We start from the raw sequence: 18,584 nt of genomic DNA, 5'->3' as shown, positions 1-18,584 counted from the left end.
GGATCTTTAACCCGTGCCCCGCTGGAGGTCCTGGGTTTCCACCCCCTGCTGAAGAAGGGGGTGTTTGAACACCCCCTTCTACCTCGGCGCCTGGGCCACGTAGCGACGCGCGGTAAGCGCCATTCAAAAGAACTCCAAAATAAGGTCGAAGACACCCACTCATTTTTAGGTCAGGTCAAAGGTCAGGTTACTAGAGGTCACCAAAGGTAAAATGTTGCCTATTCCGTCTTTCGAAACAGCGGCACATAACTCGGGAACCGATGGAGCTACAGCGCGGCGGAGAAGCGCATTCGATAGCCCTTTCAACCCTCTTTCCGGATTGTGTCCTCGTCCTCAGATTTGGCCTAGGACTTACGGTTTAGCCGCTAGATGACAAAAAAAAAACAGAAATAGCCGTTTTTACCAAAGATGTTTTTCAATGATATTTTTTACTCAAGGAAGGCACGACAGTTATTTTGCAAGCGTCGTGCTCCTCTCGTCAAAACGCATCGAATGAACTGTAGTTTGATCTTGAAAGATCAACTTAAAAATTTGACCCCAGGCCAAAGCCATGAGTCGGAAAGGTCATATTGCATATTAGTCTATCCCTATCGTCAAGCCGAACACATCTAAGACGTTTCCATCGCTCTGGCATGCATCTATTAGAAGTTATTTGCAAAAAAAACTGTTGGATACCATTGGTGAACTGAGATGACTTCAGGAACATAACGGGGTAACGGGTGCCATTTTCTGGTTCAGTGTGTCATATTTACTTCTCATTCCGTGTTTGAAAGTGTTCAGATTGATGTTCGTCCAAAAGAGGCGCCTTTCAATTTTCTCCCATTGACTTGCAATGGAGAGTGCGAAAAATTGACCTGACCCTAGGTCGATGAATTGGGGTTTTTGGGCGCCCGGACTACAGTAGTCATCGGCGCTCACCTGACCTTAGGTCACCGATATCTAAATTCCAAGATATCTGGGGTCCGTTCGACCCCTGGCCTCCCCCCTATACGATGGAGGGTTAAAGTATTAGGTCATCGGTTGACCTTCCAGGTCAGGTCAATGACCCAAAAGTCGGGAAAATCGGGACCTGTTAGAACGTCGTAAAGCGTGGCTGCTATGGGGTTTTTCGGGGATCACGAATATCATGTTAGTTTTGTTTTGAGCACAGATGATGTCTTTTTGTACTTAGGCCAGTTCGGGTCAGGTCAGGTCAGGTCAACTAGTAGGGGTCCTGCCGGGTATTTGTAGTAGGTGCCAACCGCCTCTGACAGCTTCGTAACATATTACGAAGGCACCGCTTCGTAACATATTACGAAGGCACCAAAACTTCTTCGTAAATGTTCAATGGTTGATAGATTCGAATGTTCAATGGTTGATAGATTCGAATTCAGCTCCAAAAACTAGCCTAGAAACATGAGTAACTCGAAAAAATGGACCGAGGCCATCAGAGGTCAGTGACCTGACCTGACCTTCAGGTGACCCTGACATCCACCCTAATGCATGGGAGCAACATCAAATCACATGTTTGAACGCTTGAAACCACGAAAAGATTGCAAAACGCGCGGCTAATGCGAGCCGACATACAGGGTGTCCCCCATAAGTTCGTTCTCATCTCACCTTATATTTGCATGTAAAACAGAGTACATTGCTTTTTGATATGTTTATGACCCCTCAATGTGCTCCCCATTTCATAGGCAAACACATTAATGCATGCTGCGGCATGCCAACCGGCATGTTTGGCAGCATAGCAGGCTTGAAGTAAGCCCAGACTGACTTGACATGCGCCGTGAGCTCCTCCTAGGCTAGCTCCTCGAGGCTGGAACAGCGCTTCGCTTCGATGAACCTCGATTTCAATATTTCTAACACATTTTTATGAAATTTGGATCTGATGAGTTGCCTGGGATGTGATCTTGCCACAGAAGCTTATCACAGTCTCCTGGCACTGCTTTTAAGCTTTGCTTGACCTCTGCACTGATGCACTGTCTGGCTTGAAGATGGGCCCACGACCTCCCGGATGCCATTTTCTCCTAAAAAACTGTGTTCATACTTGCAGTTCGAGTTAAGCTAGAAGGCTGAAACTCCTAAATCTTCTTGGAGAAGCATTCTGCGTCCCAACACTGTTTCTGGAGTATCAATTGCAACCTGCTCAGCGTCTGGACGCATATTACCCCACATTACCGTGACCATGGCCTTTTGCTTAGGAATAAAGTGGGATGACACGAAGGCCTTGTCCGTCACCCATATGGGACCGTTTTGGGGTTTGGACGGGTATTTTATCTCGAACACGGGCTAGGTAGTCCAGATGACCACATTGATGTCATCGGCCCTCCAGTTTTTTTTCTAGCCTCAGGCATAACGAAACTAATGTTTGGCCATTTTAAGACATTTTCGACTGTTTTGCGTCCTCCGTTAAGTTTAAGCCCAAGTGACCGTGAGTCATGTACCCCGAAATAATACTCTTAGACAGCTGGTAATCCATCCTGAAAAGCCTGCTTGCCAGCTTTCTAGCGCTAAGACCTTTTTGACGGCCACTTTGGCGCCACACAGTTTTGGCCGCATGGCTCACTCCTGAGAGCTGACAAAAAAAGAGCATAAACTTGCAGCGATTGACTCCCGACAAATCATCGGCGTCAACTTGCTGACTGTGCGTCCAGTTAGCGACAGACATTGGCTACAGACTGGATGGCCTCAATCACCCTCAACCGTCGCAAATGGCCCACGTGCGGACTAAATACCGAGACGTACCCGTATCGGAGACCTCTATGTTGATTGTTGCGGCGTAAGCCGTCTCCACATGAAGTGAACTCTCTAGCAAAAAATATTTTGTCTAGACGGATTAGTTACCGTGGAGCATATTCACAGTTGCCATGGCAACTCCAAAAGCTCAGTTACAAAATAAATTAAGCGTGGCTTTAAATAAGAGAGCCTCTAAAAAAATAGGTGAGAAGGAACTTATGGGACACCCTGTACGTCGAATCGCGATTCCGGCCAAACATGGTCTCAATTGTGGTCGTGCATAACTCCCTGTTCGTGGGGAATATGCTGGACGATAAAAGGAACTGCTGCCTCTTGTATGGCAACCTAGAGACTAGGGAGCACATCTTTTGAGAGGACAAAACTTATTCCACCCCAGTATGGAAGAATTTAGAGCCTGAAGTTTAACACACGCACAAAGCAGCGCACGGCCTCACTAACTTGGACTGGCTACGGCCAGCCACCAACCGCAACCATACCTACCTGTCGAGGCTCATAAATATCGAGCGCCCGTCGCGCCACGAAACCCGGACTGTTGTAACCGGGACGCGTGCTCTCACCACGCGGATTCCACCGCTCTACCTACTGAACTACGAGACCGGCTTTATTGTTTACATCATTAACAATTTGCACGATTAAATTGCATACTAGGATCGTCGATATTCAAAGGTGCTGATTGACCCTGGGGGGCTTACTCTGCAGAAGAAAAAAAAAAGAACTTGAATAATAAAAACTTAAATTGAGCTTTCCATGTGGCATTTTAAAGCAGACTTCTCACAGAAAAAAAAAATCAGTTCCGTTGTCTTCTTACGCTAGGAGAAACCAGACATCGGTGAATTTCAGTCCCTGCGAGATGATCAATAACCCATTCCCATGCCTCTTCGCTCTGCCAGTGGATAATTGTTTTATCGGTTGGAACAGGGGTCGGTAACTTTCGAGCCGCGCCCGTCCGCCGTGTGGCTGGCCGCTGCGGCTTGTGTCCGCAAAAAAAAAAAATGAAACTCGCTTTTGCTTGCTCGCACTATGTGTCGAAAGGCACTTATTTATTTTATTATATAACACAGGGAAACATAACCCGCGCACCGACGGGGGTCTGCGCCAACTGTTACAACCGACGGGGGGGGCGGATGACCGCCCCCCCCCCTGAGATCTCGAGAACGAAGCAAGAATATGACAAGCAGTAAACGGCATGGGACACGCACGGACAAGGTCTACAATTTTTACTAAGGTCATTTTCAGGTCAGGTCAAAGATGATGTAACAGGGGTCAAAAAGTCAAAATGGTGGCGCTAGATATGGAGTTTTTTCTCGAATAACTTTCGAATTAGTCAAGCTAGGAACAAACGAAGGGCATCATCGTGATCCTGTCGTCAATCCGCATCGAATATATATTTATTGACCTCGAAAGGTCAAGGTCAAAGGTTGACCTCAGGTCACGTGACCTCGAGGTCATCATTTTTATCATTCGATGCGCCTTGACGAGCTGAACACAGTGAGACCGTCCGCGTGTCTTTATATCGTTCCTGTAAAGAGTTATTGGTAAAAACCCGTTGGTGACCTTTGATGACGTCACATGACCTATAGCTGCCCAACAGCAAAACAGGCCTCAAGGTAGTGAAGGTTGATCGTATATGAAGTCATGTATGGTATATGGGGCCATTCCGACGCGTTTTAGTAGAAAAACAGGGAGTTGACTTTTCCCCCATTGACTTATAATGGGGAGGTTGCGAAATTGACCTGACCTTAGGTCACCGATATCAAAATTCCGAGATATACAAATTGTAGCTACTAATGACCTAATAACATCCTGCGACTTTCAAAGGTCTCCGACATCTACTGTAGCTCTGGTACGGTGACAAAGTTGCAAAAAAGTGACTTGAGGTTGGGTCATTCAAAGTGACCTGGTGACCTGACCTTGAAAGGTAGGAGGTTCAAACTTGCACACCATGTGTAAAATTGATGAGGTTATAGTCATACCAAATTTCGCGGCGCTACGCGCCGCGGTTTTCCCGCTATTCACGAAAAACCTCAGTGGGTGGATAACCGACCCCCCCCCCGTCGGTGCGCGGGTCAAAGCCATGAGCATGGATCCGAGTGATGGATCTATGATCTTAGTGGATCTCGAAGCAAACTGCAGGTTTGGATCTATGATCCCACCGGATCCGGCGTGAAAAATTTATCCTGGATCTATGATCTCACAGGACCTGACGATGAACCAAGAACATGGATCTATGATCTGAGTGGATCCCACCATGCGCAACATTTGAAACCAGGAATCCAAGTGTTTCTATGTCAATAAGTGCCATAAAACTATGAGTTATGACGTGCTATCAGATGCAATCACAAATAAGAACATTTGTGAGCTGCAAAGTGATTTTTGGGATTTCTGTGTTGACAAAAAATAAATGAGGATCTATGATCTCATTGGATCTCAAACCAAAATTTTAGACTCGGATCTATGATCCTTACGGATTTCTCGAGAAAAAAAAATTAGAGCTGGATCTATGATCCTGATGGATCCGAGATCAGGATCCGTGGGATCAGATCCCAGATCCATTTTCTCGGATCCATGCACATGTCTGGTCAGTCAAAGCTTTCAAAGCTAAGCAACGCGGACGGTTTTGTGTTTACATAGCCAAGCAATCCATTTATTCTGCTTTCAATTATGTCGCTGTCACCAGACTGGTTATTGATTCACCTTTTTTGGATCGATTCAATCATTGATTCATTGGATTTTTTTCTGATTCAATCACCGTTCGATTCATTCAAAAAAATTGATGAATCGTTTCCTTTTGAATCAGAGAATAAAAACAAAAAAAAGGAATGATTCACGTTTGATTTAGCCAAAAAGTTATTGATCGATTCTTTTTTTCGATTCGATTTAAAAAAAATGTCAATCAATATCAGGGATATTATTGTAATTGTGTTCTTATTGTTGTCATGTAATTATCATCACATGATGGTAGTGTTAACATTTGTTGATAATTAACTATGTACACTTCATTTTTTGAAGTTCATGAATCGGTAATTCGTTTGATTCAATCAACCCTGATTCCTAACTCGTTTAATTCAATCATAGCTTGTGAATCGAACAATCCTGACGGTGAATCAAATCATTTTGATTCAACAAATTTTGTTTGATTCAATCCAATTGATTCAATCACGGGCGAATCAAACACCAGTCTGGCTGTCACACCTCATCTGTAACCCGCGAACTGCAACCGTGTCATCTTGTATGCTGTCAGTAGATTGTATAATTGTCCGCAACACCGTCCGTCCCCCAGACTACTTCCTGCTGGTTTCATCCAATCGGCACCCCCCCCCCCCCAAAAAAAAGGTTACTGAGTGACGGCCCCGGCTCAGAATAACGGTGATGTGTGCTTTAATCGGCAGGCCTACAAGCGACGGATGCGCGAAATGCTAGAGGACGATGACGACGTGCCCTCGTACAAGGTGGCCCGGGTGGACTCGGACAGCTAGCGGCCGGTGCGCGGCGGCCCAGAGGCGGCCGGACGGTGTGTGTGTCGGTGCCCGCCGCCCGGAGTGGTGCCTCCGGAGCGCAGCCGCAGACGGCGGCTCAGTCAGTCGTCTCGAGGCGCTGAACACTCGGAGAGGGCGGCTGCTGCCGGCCGCTGCTGGAGGCTCATAGTGGGCACGGCGACAGTGGCCAAGGTGACTGGGACGCGATGAGAACACGGCTCGAGCGCGATGAGAGCACTGTTCGAGTGCCTAAAGGCATCGCTGGGCATGGGCTGAGCGATTGTTGCCGTGTTGCGTCAGTGGTGCAGTCAATAACCATGCACTGTGTGCCAGGGGGACGTGTGCAGAGGCGTGCAGTGATGAACATTGTGATATCGCTTGTCATTGGTGTGCTGGGGTCGCGCCCCTGCCGACGGCCTGGTTGTTGTGCGTCACGTACATCGGCATTGTCCGGGCTCCGCCATGGAGAAGACGCGCGCGTTTTCGAATCAGGCGTGTGTATCACCCATTGATTCAATTATCACACGATACTCGCAGTGTGTGTCTACCAATACATGGTCACAACTCGCTTATCACTCCTCTTGGTTATGGCGAACAATACTGAAGACTGAAAGCTGGTGCTTTTTATAACAATGGTTATGCTCAACGATTGCTCCTTTCTCTTGCACACGCATCTAAAAAAGCATGGTTTGGTGTTTGCACATTTGTTGATGAACAGTTGGTGAACACCGTTTGCTGGTTTGTTTAGTTCACTGGCGGATCCAGGGTGTCAGCGCGGGGGGGCACACCAGGTCACGGAGCCAAACCTAGGGTACCCCCAAATCCTGTTTTCTCATTGGATCTAGGCCACTTATTTTTCGTCATAGCCCTGACACGAGTTTTTTTTTCTTAAAAAAAAATGGGGGTCAGGTGTCCTACCATTTCTGTTTTTTCTTAAAAAAAAAAACAGAAATGGTAGGACACCTGACCCCCATTGGCAGATCCAGGAGGAGGAGGCTTTTGGGACAAACACCCGGGCAGCGCCAGAAATCGACGAAATTTGGTGGGGCCGGTGGGGCCCTCAGAATGACTGGTGTATAGAGCCGACCCAGGGCCGCCGGTGTGGAACCTTAAGAGGTACTGGCGTGGGACCATCAAAGGTATCGGTGTGGGTTCCCCAGAGGCAGTGGTGTGGGGCCCTCAGAGGCACTGGTGCAGGAACCACAAAGGAGCCGGTGTGGGCCTTCTAAGGTGCTGGTGTGAGGCCCTCACATGGACGCCGTTGTGGTGCCTCAGACACTGGTGTGGCGCTAAGCCCACACCATTCACAGATGGCTGTGTGTGGGGCCCTTGGCCCCTTGGAGTGGTTGGTGCGAAATGCGAATGCTTAATAACCCAGTAGGACCTCTCAGAGACCGACAAAGGGCCCTCAGAGGCCGGTAACGGGCCGTATGATGCCAACAATGGGCCTTCACAGGCCGGCAAGTGAGGGCCGGCAGTATCTTCAGGAGCCCTGTGGAGTCCTTAGAGATTGGCATGGTACTCTCAGACGCCGGTGGGGCCCTCAGAGTCACCGGTGTAGAACATACAGAGTTACCGGTGGCTGACTGCCAGAGACACTGGTGTGGGGCCCCAGGGGCGCCGGTGTGGGACCCTCAGAGTCGCCGATGTGGGACCTCAGGAGACACTGGTGTGTCAGAGGTGGCGGTGTAGGGCCCTCAGACAGGCACGTAGCTAGGATTTGGCCAAGGGAGGGGCGGAGGAATCCCGGGGGGCCTCCTTTCTACAAAGGGCCTCCTCCCTAAAGGGGCCTCCTTTCTACAGAGGGTCTCATGCCTACATAATTACATACAACATAATGCATTCACTTTCGTTCAGCTTTCATATGGCCAGCGCACTGGTATGTTTCTTACCGCTGCAGCGGTAAGAAACATACGCATATCACAAGTCACCGAGTGGCATGGTAACTGGCAAAAAAAAAAATCTCGGGCGCCGGCGGCGGCGGCGGTGGCGGCCGGACCGCAGCAAGAGGGGGAGGATCTGCGAGGAATGGGTGGATACTGGATGACGGTCAGAGTAACACTTGGTGTATTATCATGGCGCTTAACCGTATTCCGGGCGGGCTCTGAAAGACTCTGAATCAGGCGGGGGCCTTTTTGCCCCCCGTCAGAACTCGAAAAGCACGAATCGTAGCGACAAACGGCAACGGCGTTTGATAGTTCGTTGAACGACTTACAACTTTTGTAAACAACTTTTTTGGGTCAGGTCAATATTGAGGTCGCCAGAGGTCATAACAAATAACATGGTTTATAATGACCTATACATAGATAGGTCAACTTCAAAATCTGACCTAGGAAGGTCACGCTGGGTACCAATCAACGCGTCATGCTCATGACCAGGCGAACAGTTTGGTACACTAACAACTATTTAGCCCCATCATGACGTGATTTATCGGCTAAAAACTGTTGATGACCTCACCTCACCTCAGATGATCCTTCCCGGTGCCCCTGTCAGTAAATGCTACCTGGGTGCTTACAGATCAGATAATCTGACGTAATTCAGAAAGAATTGGGTGGTTTTGACTCGTTTTCTCGAAGCAGGACACAGTTCATTATATTTTCCAATAGGCTTGTCACGATTCTGACCTGACTGACGTCTGCAAGATTGAAACTATACGGTTATCAATTCTTTCTGTGTGAATGATGCATGTCACGTTTACTTGCTGTAGGTAAAACATGGTTTCGTTAGTAAATTTTCCTAGGTCCAGGTGGTTTGCTTCATTTACGCCGTAGATGAAACAAACAATCGATGGATACCTATATATTAATGTCCCGGTCAAATAAATTATTATGAGTTGTGCGAAGCATGGCTATGGAAATATCACCACGATCTGATAAATGGTTTGGGTTATTGCATCCATCGTAAAAATACCAACACAGCCACAGGCATATATTACAGAAGTGGGCTGAGCTATGTTCATGGATTAAAGGGACCCTCCCACCTTAACATTAGATTTGAGTTGAGATAGCCAAAATGGGGTCCCTGGCTCACAATTACCGGTTTCGGCACTCACAACACCGAGAAATGCCTTAAATCGGAAATATTGAATTTCAAAATTGCAGCATTTTGATTCAGAGGGGCTAATGCATAGGAATACCCCTCTGAATGTGTGACGTCATCGCAGATATCTAACGATTTTTAAATGTTTGACTAAAACGTTTTGTAGCACGCGGTGGTATACGCTGCTTTGCGCGCAACAAATGCCGCACTTTCAAATAAAGTCGCTAGGAACAGCGGAGATCCCAAAAAGTAAACAAAAGTAAAAGTCTAATATCTTGAAAACCGGTGAATATTTTTCGATGAAATTTGGTAGATATTCGTTTTTGCTCTTTCTGAACCGAGCGACATCACTTTCATGCCAATTCATTAACTTTTTTGAAGGTGGGAGGGTCCCTTTAACCCGCGCCCTGCCGGGGGTGTTTAAACACCCCCTGCAGTTTTCCGTGAATATCTCAAAAACGGCGGCGCGGCACACTTTATCCTACATCATTTGTACATGTGTTGTGAAAATTTCAGACCCTGGTCACTTAAGGCCAGGTCACCAGGTCAGGTCAAATGACCTCACTACATAAAAAGTTTCAATGTCTGCCAAAGCTACACGGAGTGACCAAACGCTTTGGAACTTTCAGAGATGCAAATGCACAAGAGCGACAAAATGCACAAAATGTATGTCTTAGAATTTTGATATCGATGACATAAGGTCAGGTCAATTTTGCGACCTAAAATTGAAAATCGCCGGGGAGAGAGACGGAACTCTTTTAGACGGAGGTCATTATAATTTATAAACACTAAAACACTGAATTACTAGTATCTTTGACACACTGAACATGAAAATGGCACCCGTGACCCCTTTTTATAACCCTGAGGTCATCTCAGGTCACCAATGGTATCTGACTGTTTTTCGCGAATAACTTTTGATAGAGGCATGCTAGAGCGATAAAAACACCTTAGTTGTGTTTTCATCGCTCTAAAACACCAGGTAAAACCGTTGACGGCAAAACCGTTGACGGCACCCGGCATGATTTGTCTGAGCGCATTTATACAACTAATTTGTCTACATAGGATAGGGCCTTCTGTTTACAGAGGACCTCCTCCTTACAGAGCCCCTGTCCCTTCCTACAGTGGGCGGCGACGCGGTTGGGAGTCTATTCTGTACAGTTTCCTGAGTTCTCAGTTCTCACTATAGTGAACACTGAGAACTCTCTACAGAGAGTAGCAGGGACCAGAAGCCAGAAGGTAATTTGCTTACAGTGGGCCTCCACTCTATGTACTTAATATACGACGCTGTCTTTGACTACCGGGGGCCTCCTGCCCAAGAGGGCCTCTTATCTACAGAGGGCTTCCTCTCTACAGATTGCCTCTTATCTACAGAGGGCCTCCTCTCTGCTGAGGGTGTCTTTCTCTCCAGAGGGCCTCCTTTACAGAGGGCCTCCTCTCTAGTCTCTACAGGGACCTCCTCTCTTCAGAGGGCTTCCTATCTATATAGGGCCTCCTCTCTTCAAAGAGTCTCGTCTCTACACAGGACCTCCTCTATACAGAGGACCTCATCTCTGCAAAGGGCCTCCTCTCTTTAGAGGGCCTTCACTCTACAGAGGGCCTCCTACCTACAGAGGACCTCCTTTCTACTGAGGGAGTCCTCCTCTACAGAGGGTCCCCTCTCTTCAGACGATTTCCTCTCTACAGAGGGCCTTCTCTCTTCAAAGGGCCCTCTGATTTCAGACGGTTTCCTCTTTACAGAGGGCCTGCTCTCTACAGAGGGCCTCCTTTTTACAGAGGACCTCTTTTTTACAGAGGGCCTCCTTTTTGCAGAGGGCCTCCTTTTTGCAGAGGGCCTCCTCTCTACAGGGGGGGTCTCCTCTCTAAGGGGGCCTCCTCTCAACAGAGGGCCTCCTATCCACAGAGGGCCTCCTCTACTGAGGAGTCAGAGGGGCCCTAGCGGTCAGACACAGACACTAGTGGTTATTCACAGGAGATGAGAAGGACCCTAGCTGTCACTTGTCAGGCTGGTCAGAGGGCCCTGATTGTTCTGACGTCATTTTTTAGATTCCCGCGTGAATTTCGTTCGCCTCCGACGTGATTTTGGCCAACGTGGGCCTTCGGCCCACGTTGGATTCAGGCCGAAAGGATTCAGGCCAACGTGGGCCTTCGGCCCACGTTGGCCTGAATCCTTTCGGGGGGCCTCCTGAAAACCCCAAGGGAGGGGCGGGCGCCCCCTCCGCCCCCCCCCCCCTTGGCTACGTCCCTGCCCTCAGACATGTCTGTGTGGTGCCCTCTCAGTCGCCGGTGAAGACTTTCAAAGGCATCGTTGTGGGAGTCCTCACTCCTCAGAGACACATGCATGGGGGCAAGGGGTCTTCAAGAGACCAGCAAGGGCCAGCAGAGGCCTTCAGGAGCCCTGTGGGATCCAGGAGACCGGCGTGGTACTCTCAGGCGTCACTGGGAGCCCTCAGAGTCACCAGTGTGGGGCCCACAGAGTTGTGTAGCAAGGGAATGAAGAAAAGAGAGAGAGAACTGCATCTTGAGGTTCATCAATCACCGCGGTCCACTGTCATTTGGCTGTTGTAGCCGAAGAGAGAACAATTTGCTGCTGTAATGAACTCGATAGTAGAGCTTGTGATACAGGGAAGCTTGAGAGTCGTTGAAGAGATCCCGCGAGGGATCTTCAGAGAGAGATCCAGATAGTGATCTAGAGATCCTCCTGATAGAGATGTGGGCCTCCAGATAGAGATCTTGAGATGACGTCCACCTGGGAGAGATGACATCCTGAGATAGATGGGATCCACCTGATAGAGATGTAGGTATCCAGATCCACCTTGCGTACAAATACATCTGATGGAAGATGCTTTTTAATTTAGAGGCTTGATGATTCTGTTCATTGTATAGACCATGATGCACGAGATGCTTCTTCACTGCTCGGATTAGGGATAGAGGGATCCGATCAGCTGGGTTTGCGGCACAGTTGGGCAGGTGAAGGACAGGGCATTCGAAGTCCCGATGACCACTGCCAAACTTATGGGTGGTAATTACGTTGATTAATTGAATGTGATCATTCGTCCAGTCACCCATTCCTATATCACTGGCCTCCCCAACGAAAATTGCCCACTTAGTTCGTATTAGCGTTGCTATAGTTTAGTTGCCCTCGAGGGTCATTAGTTTGACTGTCCTAACTGAGCTTCGCTAAACTCCCATCGGCCTTATCCTAAGATTCATCCTTTACCATTCTCACACTCATCCTCTCTCTACATTCGTTCGTCATATATTCACCCAAATTTATTTAGCGCCCCTCAAATTCCCTCCGATGGTGTTAGGTGCCGGACTAATAGCGATTTCCCCGGCGAGATAAATGTCTCTTTACGAAATCCATATGCATGCTCCGCTAACCGGCGACAAAGATACTTATCGCAGGGCCGTCCAGAATAATTACACAAATATCCACCCTACTAATTTATGGGATTCACTACACGTCCGATAGACTTATGGTACACACATACACGATTTATATCCGACTTATCTCTCTATCCGGGAGAGATTACCTATGCCCTCTTCCGGTCCGCGTGTAACACCTCCGTTCACGACCCAGGGACCACCGTTCATATCCTGGAACTCTCCTCAGGAACTATCCTTAAACCCTGGGATTTACTTTCAAGGCCTTACGTGTCCTGGAGTACATCGTTACCTCCCCTGAGGCTGTCCAGTACCGATTAAGGTACCCTTACAAAATAAGTATGAGGACTTATTCGGGACACTACAGCTTGCCTTATCCGCCCTTTGGGTGACTCACCCCTGACCTTCGGCTTCTTACCTTTGGCATATCTCCAACTTACTCTCCGACTGCACTGTACCAGTCTACTCCTTCCCTCTGCCATAGAAACCTCTCACTGCCTCGTTACCCAGTATTACCTAAGCGGGAAATCTAACAGTAGCCGGAACCACTGGCGGAAAACGTGCATATGCCCTGCGTACGTGACGGTGTGTCCCTCTTATTATTCCGGTCTGGACGTGTGTTTATGAGAAGTGCATCTGTGTCTCATACGGTCATGCTGGTAAACGTTACGCCATAGGAGACGGGCAAACAAGCCGTCTGTGCCTCACAATGCCCTGTGCCAATATTGGTGGAGTAATTATTGGCGCTAACTCGCAAGAACGCGAATAACAGAAACGCATTATTGATCCAAAGCTAATCGTAATCTCAAGTCCTAATTGCTGCTGCACGCGTGAACCTAATCATCAGTTCTCGTATACAATCCTAGCAGACCTTGAATCGCTCTTGATTTGATCAGAAGATCTGGAACCAAATAAAACGCACCGGTCTGTCGTCTGGTTGTGATCCACCGTATCATAGTAAATTACTGAATGCTCAAACGGATATGACTCCTTGAAACTCGTTCGATAGCTTCTGATGGGCTACTAGTTACCTATACAAATTATCTTTGTAGAGTGCCAGAATATTGTCATAGGGATCCCTAGCCTTTCATAGAAAATATAATTTAAATCATCCTATTAGCGGTAACCAATGCACATCAAACGAACTGCAGTCCTAGATATCATATAGCATGTCATATTTAAAATTATGCATTAACTGTTTACGTTCTTATCCCGTTGCAACTTCCACAACTAACCATGTTTCTATACGATGACCTTCACCTACCGCACGCGCCCCCAATTACGGCTAACCCACTGCCCCTGTTGTGGCTGCTCCTCGCGCCCTCTGGCGGCTCAACGCCCGCGTCGGGGACGACGATACTGGCCGCCGCGCCGGCTGGCGTCGCGTCGACAGTCAGTCAAGGCCACGCCCCGATGGGCGCGTCATCACTCGCGGTGTAGTGCTCGTGCGTGTTGTCTCTTCGCTGGGTAGATTCACCGGGTGTGTCAGTGAGTGTGAATCTGGTAAAATATCGCTACAATATCTCCCTGTTCGACATCTCATCAGCTCCGTTCTACGTAAGTTTTTTTTTTAACTCCTTGTCACATTTAATCGTTCCCCAACAAAGATGGTCCTTTCTAGTATTTATTCTACAAAAGCACAACGATCGGTACCTATATTAGTCGCATATTAGTTCTAACCACAAACAATTCTACATCTACCTGTTACTCGACATTTCGCAATTTCAATGACGCAAAGTGACCATCTAAAGTCGCAAAGTGTCAAACCGTCAACCTCAAACCACTGCTCACAACTCTGCACCTAAGTAACAGAAGAAATTCCGCCGTAAGCTCAAGCATTCGTATCTGTCGAAAATCATAACTCATAGCCATATTCATAGATCGATTGCATGAATCAGTCGCCACCTTAAACATTACATTCCCTTTCAGCCGTATTTACCTGTTGAATAATTGATTTCGACTTCGCAATTAATTCCTATAGCAATATTACCAATGATTTCGCAATGCAACTTTTAGTGAGTACAGCATGAATCTACACCCTTAATTTCACAAACTTCCCAACCTCAAATCTTAATCGCACCTGACTACCCCGATAATAAATCAAGGAACCAGCTTGGCCAAACACAAAGACATATTCATTATTCAATGCTGACATGCATCATGTCATCAATCTCAACGTTCGTGACAATGAGCTGCTTATTCAAATTTTAGCATCTCGCTCCCGGCCTAATCGTGAACTCCAACTGACAATAACGTATTTACTGGCGGCTCTGACATGACCTCACAATTCAGATCCTATAATATGCTACTAGGGTGTCTGGACCAATAAGTTCAAAGTAATTTAAGTTTTCCAATTCCAATTGAGAGTGCATTTTATGGCAACCGAAAATGTTTGGCAGTCGTCACGGCACGGCAGGCTGGGCAGAGGGGGGGGGGGGTCAAGGATTGGGATTGAGCAGACTTTTCAACAACACTCACATTCTGGAGTTTCTCAGTGTGGTCACAAGCGTCGGCGGTTGTCCTCCGGCTCTGATCACTCGAACTGAAGAGGCTTCTCGCGGGTGACCCCGGACTGACGGTGGCTCCCAGATGGCGTCTCCGGCTCCAGCTGTGGACTGTGACTCTCGGCTGCTCGACTCTGATTCCCCCTCTGGTTGGGTGGCGCACCCTTTTATAGTTGGGGGGGGGAGGGGTGACTGCCACGCCCTTGCGACGTCATCTTCCTCTGCCTTCTTCTGGTGGGTGGGGCCGTAAGATGGCGCCCTCTGTCCTGTTTAGTCACCTTGCTCCTCTGTGCCTGCAATTTTTGGCCGTCGAATCGTCTTCGTGTTGAGTGCTTTATCATCTTAGTAGTTGCTGGCATAAACCAATCCCCGAAAGGTTGGTGCTTTTCGAGTTTTAATTTTGATTCTTCAGTTTCATTTTATTCAAACTTTTGTTTCCTTCCGTTTCGTCTGCCGGCAACGCCCCTTGTGACGTCACTCTTGCTCCGCCCACTGACGTCATCTTGGTTTGGAGGGTCTGTAGAACAGCGCCTTCTGTCCGCGGTGGGGATGTCCTGAACTACGTTTGTTTCGGACAACAGCGCTTTCTGTCCGCAGTGGAGACGTCCTGAACTACGTCTGTTTCGGAGGCTTTTTGCTAAGTTTAGCAGATTCCGTTGCAGTGAGACGCACTGTTGTGCTACCATGGCTACGTGAGACCCAATGTGCTACGTGCCTTAAGCCTGCGCGTGGTCTCACAGTGTGCCGACGTTTGCTTGTAGCTTCAGCTGCTTTGTAATGACTACCAATGACTCATCCTGATGTGACTGTCTTCAGAGGTGCTTGTCTTAATTGGAGTTTAATGGCGGCCCATTCTGTGTGTACAGTGAGAAATGATTGGGGAGGGTGGACCTGGGGACGGGTGGGAGGAGGGAGGGAATAATGACAAGGGAGGGAAGCGTGCGGCAGCGCTCTGCTCAGCTGCGCGTCACCGGGCCGGCCGTGCCGAAAAGATACTACGTTAGATGTTCAAGATGTAGCGTGCTACATCTTCAGTCCAAACAACCCTAGTTGCGTCCTCGCAACTCCTACAAAAAAGTCACATCCCTTACTTATCTAAATCTACACAATCATGTTAAGTTCCGCAACGCCTACAAAATGACATCGTATAGGTACCTAGTACAGTACACACACGCACCTGTTCTTCCTCGTCCGCACCGTAGTTTGTCGTTCACCAGATCCGGGTCACGTGCACTAACCACTTTGGTTAGCCCGATGTCGTCAATGGCCGTCCGGTAAGCGGCTTCTCAGGAGGGTGAAGGCCTCTATGGCAGCCCAGGTGGGCGGCCTCCATAGCAGTTCGGTTGGCGGCCTCCATGGCAGCCCGGGTGGACAGCTTGCACGACGGCCCGTGTGGGCAGCCTACGTGGCAGCCCAGGTGGATGACCTCCGTGGCCGTCCGGGTAGGCGACCTCCGTGGCCGCCCGGGTGGCAGGCTCCGTGGCAGCTGCAGCTCAGGTGAGTGACCCCCGAGGCAGCACGCGATGGCAATGCATTTCCCGTGGCAGCTCATGTAGGTGACTTCCGCGGCAGCTCAGGTGAATGACCCCCGATGCAGCACGCGAGGGCAATGTGTCTTCCATGGCAGCCCGGTTGGGTGATCATCGCGGGAGACCCGTGACAGCCTCCGTGGTAGCTCAGGTAGGCGACTTCCGTGGCAGCACAGGTGACCTCCGTGGCAGTTCAGGTGGGCGACCTCCATGGCAGCCCAGGTAGGTGACCCTCGTGACGGACCCGTTAACAGCCTCCGTGGTAGCTCAGGTAGGCGACTTCCGCGGCAGCTCAGGTGAATGACCTCCGAGGCAGCACGCGAGGGCAATGTGTCTTCCATGGCAGCCCGGTTGGGTGATCATCGCGGGAGACCCGTGACAGCCTCCGTGGTAGCTCAGGTAGGCGACTTCCGTGGCAGCACAGGTGACCTCCGTGGCAGTTCAGGTGGGCGACCTCCATGGCAGCCCAGGTAGGTGACCCTCGTGACGGACCCGTTAACAGCCTCCGTGGTAGCTCAGGTAGGCGACTTCCGCGGCAGCTCAGGTGAATGACCTCCGAGGCAGCACGCGAGGGCAATGTGTCTTCCATGGCAGCCCGGTTGGGTGATCATCGCGGGAGACCCGTGACAGCCTCCGTGGTAGCTCAGGTAGGCGACTTCCGTGGCAGCACAGGTGACCTCCGTGGCAGTTCAGGTGGGCGACCTCCATGGCAGCCCAGGTAGGTGACCCTCGTGACGGACCCGTTAACAGCCTCCGTGGTAGCTCAGGTAGGCGACTTCCGCGGCAGCACAGGTGACCTCCGTGGCAGTTCAGGTGGGCGACCTCCATGGCAGCCCAGGTAGGTGACCCTCGTGACGGACCCGTTAACAGCCTCCGTGGTAGCTCAGGTAGGCGACTTCCGCGGCAGCTCAGGTGAATGACCTCCGAGGCAGCACGCGAGGGCAATGTGTCTTCCATGGCAGCCCGGTTGGGTGATCATCGCGGGAGACCCGTGACAGCCTCCGTGGTAGCTCAGGTAGGCGACTTCCGTGGCAGCACAGGTGACCTCCGTGGCAGTTCAGGTGGGCGACCTCCATGGCAGCCCAGGTAGGTGACCCTCGTGACGGACCCGTTAACAGCCTCCGTGGTAGCTCAGGTAGGCGACTTCCGCGGCAGCACAGGTAGCGACCTTTCGGCGGACCAGGTGACAGCCTTTGCAGCAGCCCAGGTGGGTGATCTCTGCAGCAGCCCATCTGAATGGATCGTTTGGCAGTTGGTCTTGCAGCATCCTGGCGCCCTCTCCTCGTTCACCAACTTGATCATCGCCTTGGCTGTGTTGTGAAGACGACCGTGTTTGATTTTGATTCAGTACAACACGAGCATTCCGCCCGTTCTTCTTCCTCTTCTGCTTTTGATATTGCTGTCCTCTTACCATCAATACTCTAGAAAGTTCGAGCTCTCCTTTGCAATACAGCAGCTGACCTTGACTTGTACTTGTTGTACAGCAGAACGTAGAAGAATTGATATCCTGATGCAAACAATTTTCAAGTTTCATTTTCGGCCTGACTTCTAGTCTGATCCTTTGTGTCATGAGACAGCTTCATTTCCTTATCTTATCTTCAACAACTTCTTCTATGTCCTTTTCAGTATTCGTAAGACCGCTTCCTCTCATCAGTCATTATCATAAGTTTCATCATCTTCACACAGCTTTCTTTAGCTCATCCTCTTCCTTCACGTCGACCCCTGCAGCACGCTCATTTCCACTGCTGCCAGTATTTCGAACACCTGCTCAATTCTTCAATTTCCCTGTCATCAGCCACCATCCTAAGCTTCATCATCTTCACACAGCTTTCTTTAGCTCATCCTCTTTCTTCACGTCGACCCCTGCAGCACGCTCATTTCCACTGCTGCCAGTATTTCGAACACCTGCTCTA

At 49.3% G+C, this 18,584-nt stretch overlaps 1 protein-coding gene across 8 annotated transcripts in view; it reads left to right on the top strand.

Annotated features, from left to right (window-relative positions):
- LOC122371589 (cyclin-H-like) overlaps positions 1 to 6,790 on the top strand; it is a 41,507-nt gene extending 34,717 nt beyond the window's left edge. For all 8 annotated transcript variants that reach the window (XM_043348315.1, XM_043348408.1, XM_043348219.1 and 5 more), the window contains exon 3: positions 6,129 to 6,790. In XM_043348315.1, coding sequence (XP_043204250.1) covers positions 6,129 to 6,215 — 87 coding nt within the window. In that variant the 3' untranslated portion in view covers positions 6,216 to 6,790. The remainder of the gene's footprint in view (positions 1 to 6,128) is intronic.
- Positions 6,791 to 18,584: the final 11,794 nt, after the last annotated feature.

The sequence above is a fragment of the Amphibalanus amphitrite genome, unplaced genomic scaffold (genome assembly GCF_019059575.1).
Source record: "Amphibalanus amphitrite isolate SeventyFive unplaced genomic scaffold, NRLGWU_Aamphi_draft 000004F_arrow, whole genome shotgun sequence".
Lineage (NCBI taxonomy): Eukaryota > Metazoa > Arthropoda > Thecostraca > Balanomorpha > Balanidae > Amphibalanus > Amphibalanus amphitrite.
Note: the sequence above shows the minus strand (reverse complement) of the source record. Positions and strands in the feature narration are given on the sequence as shown.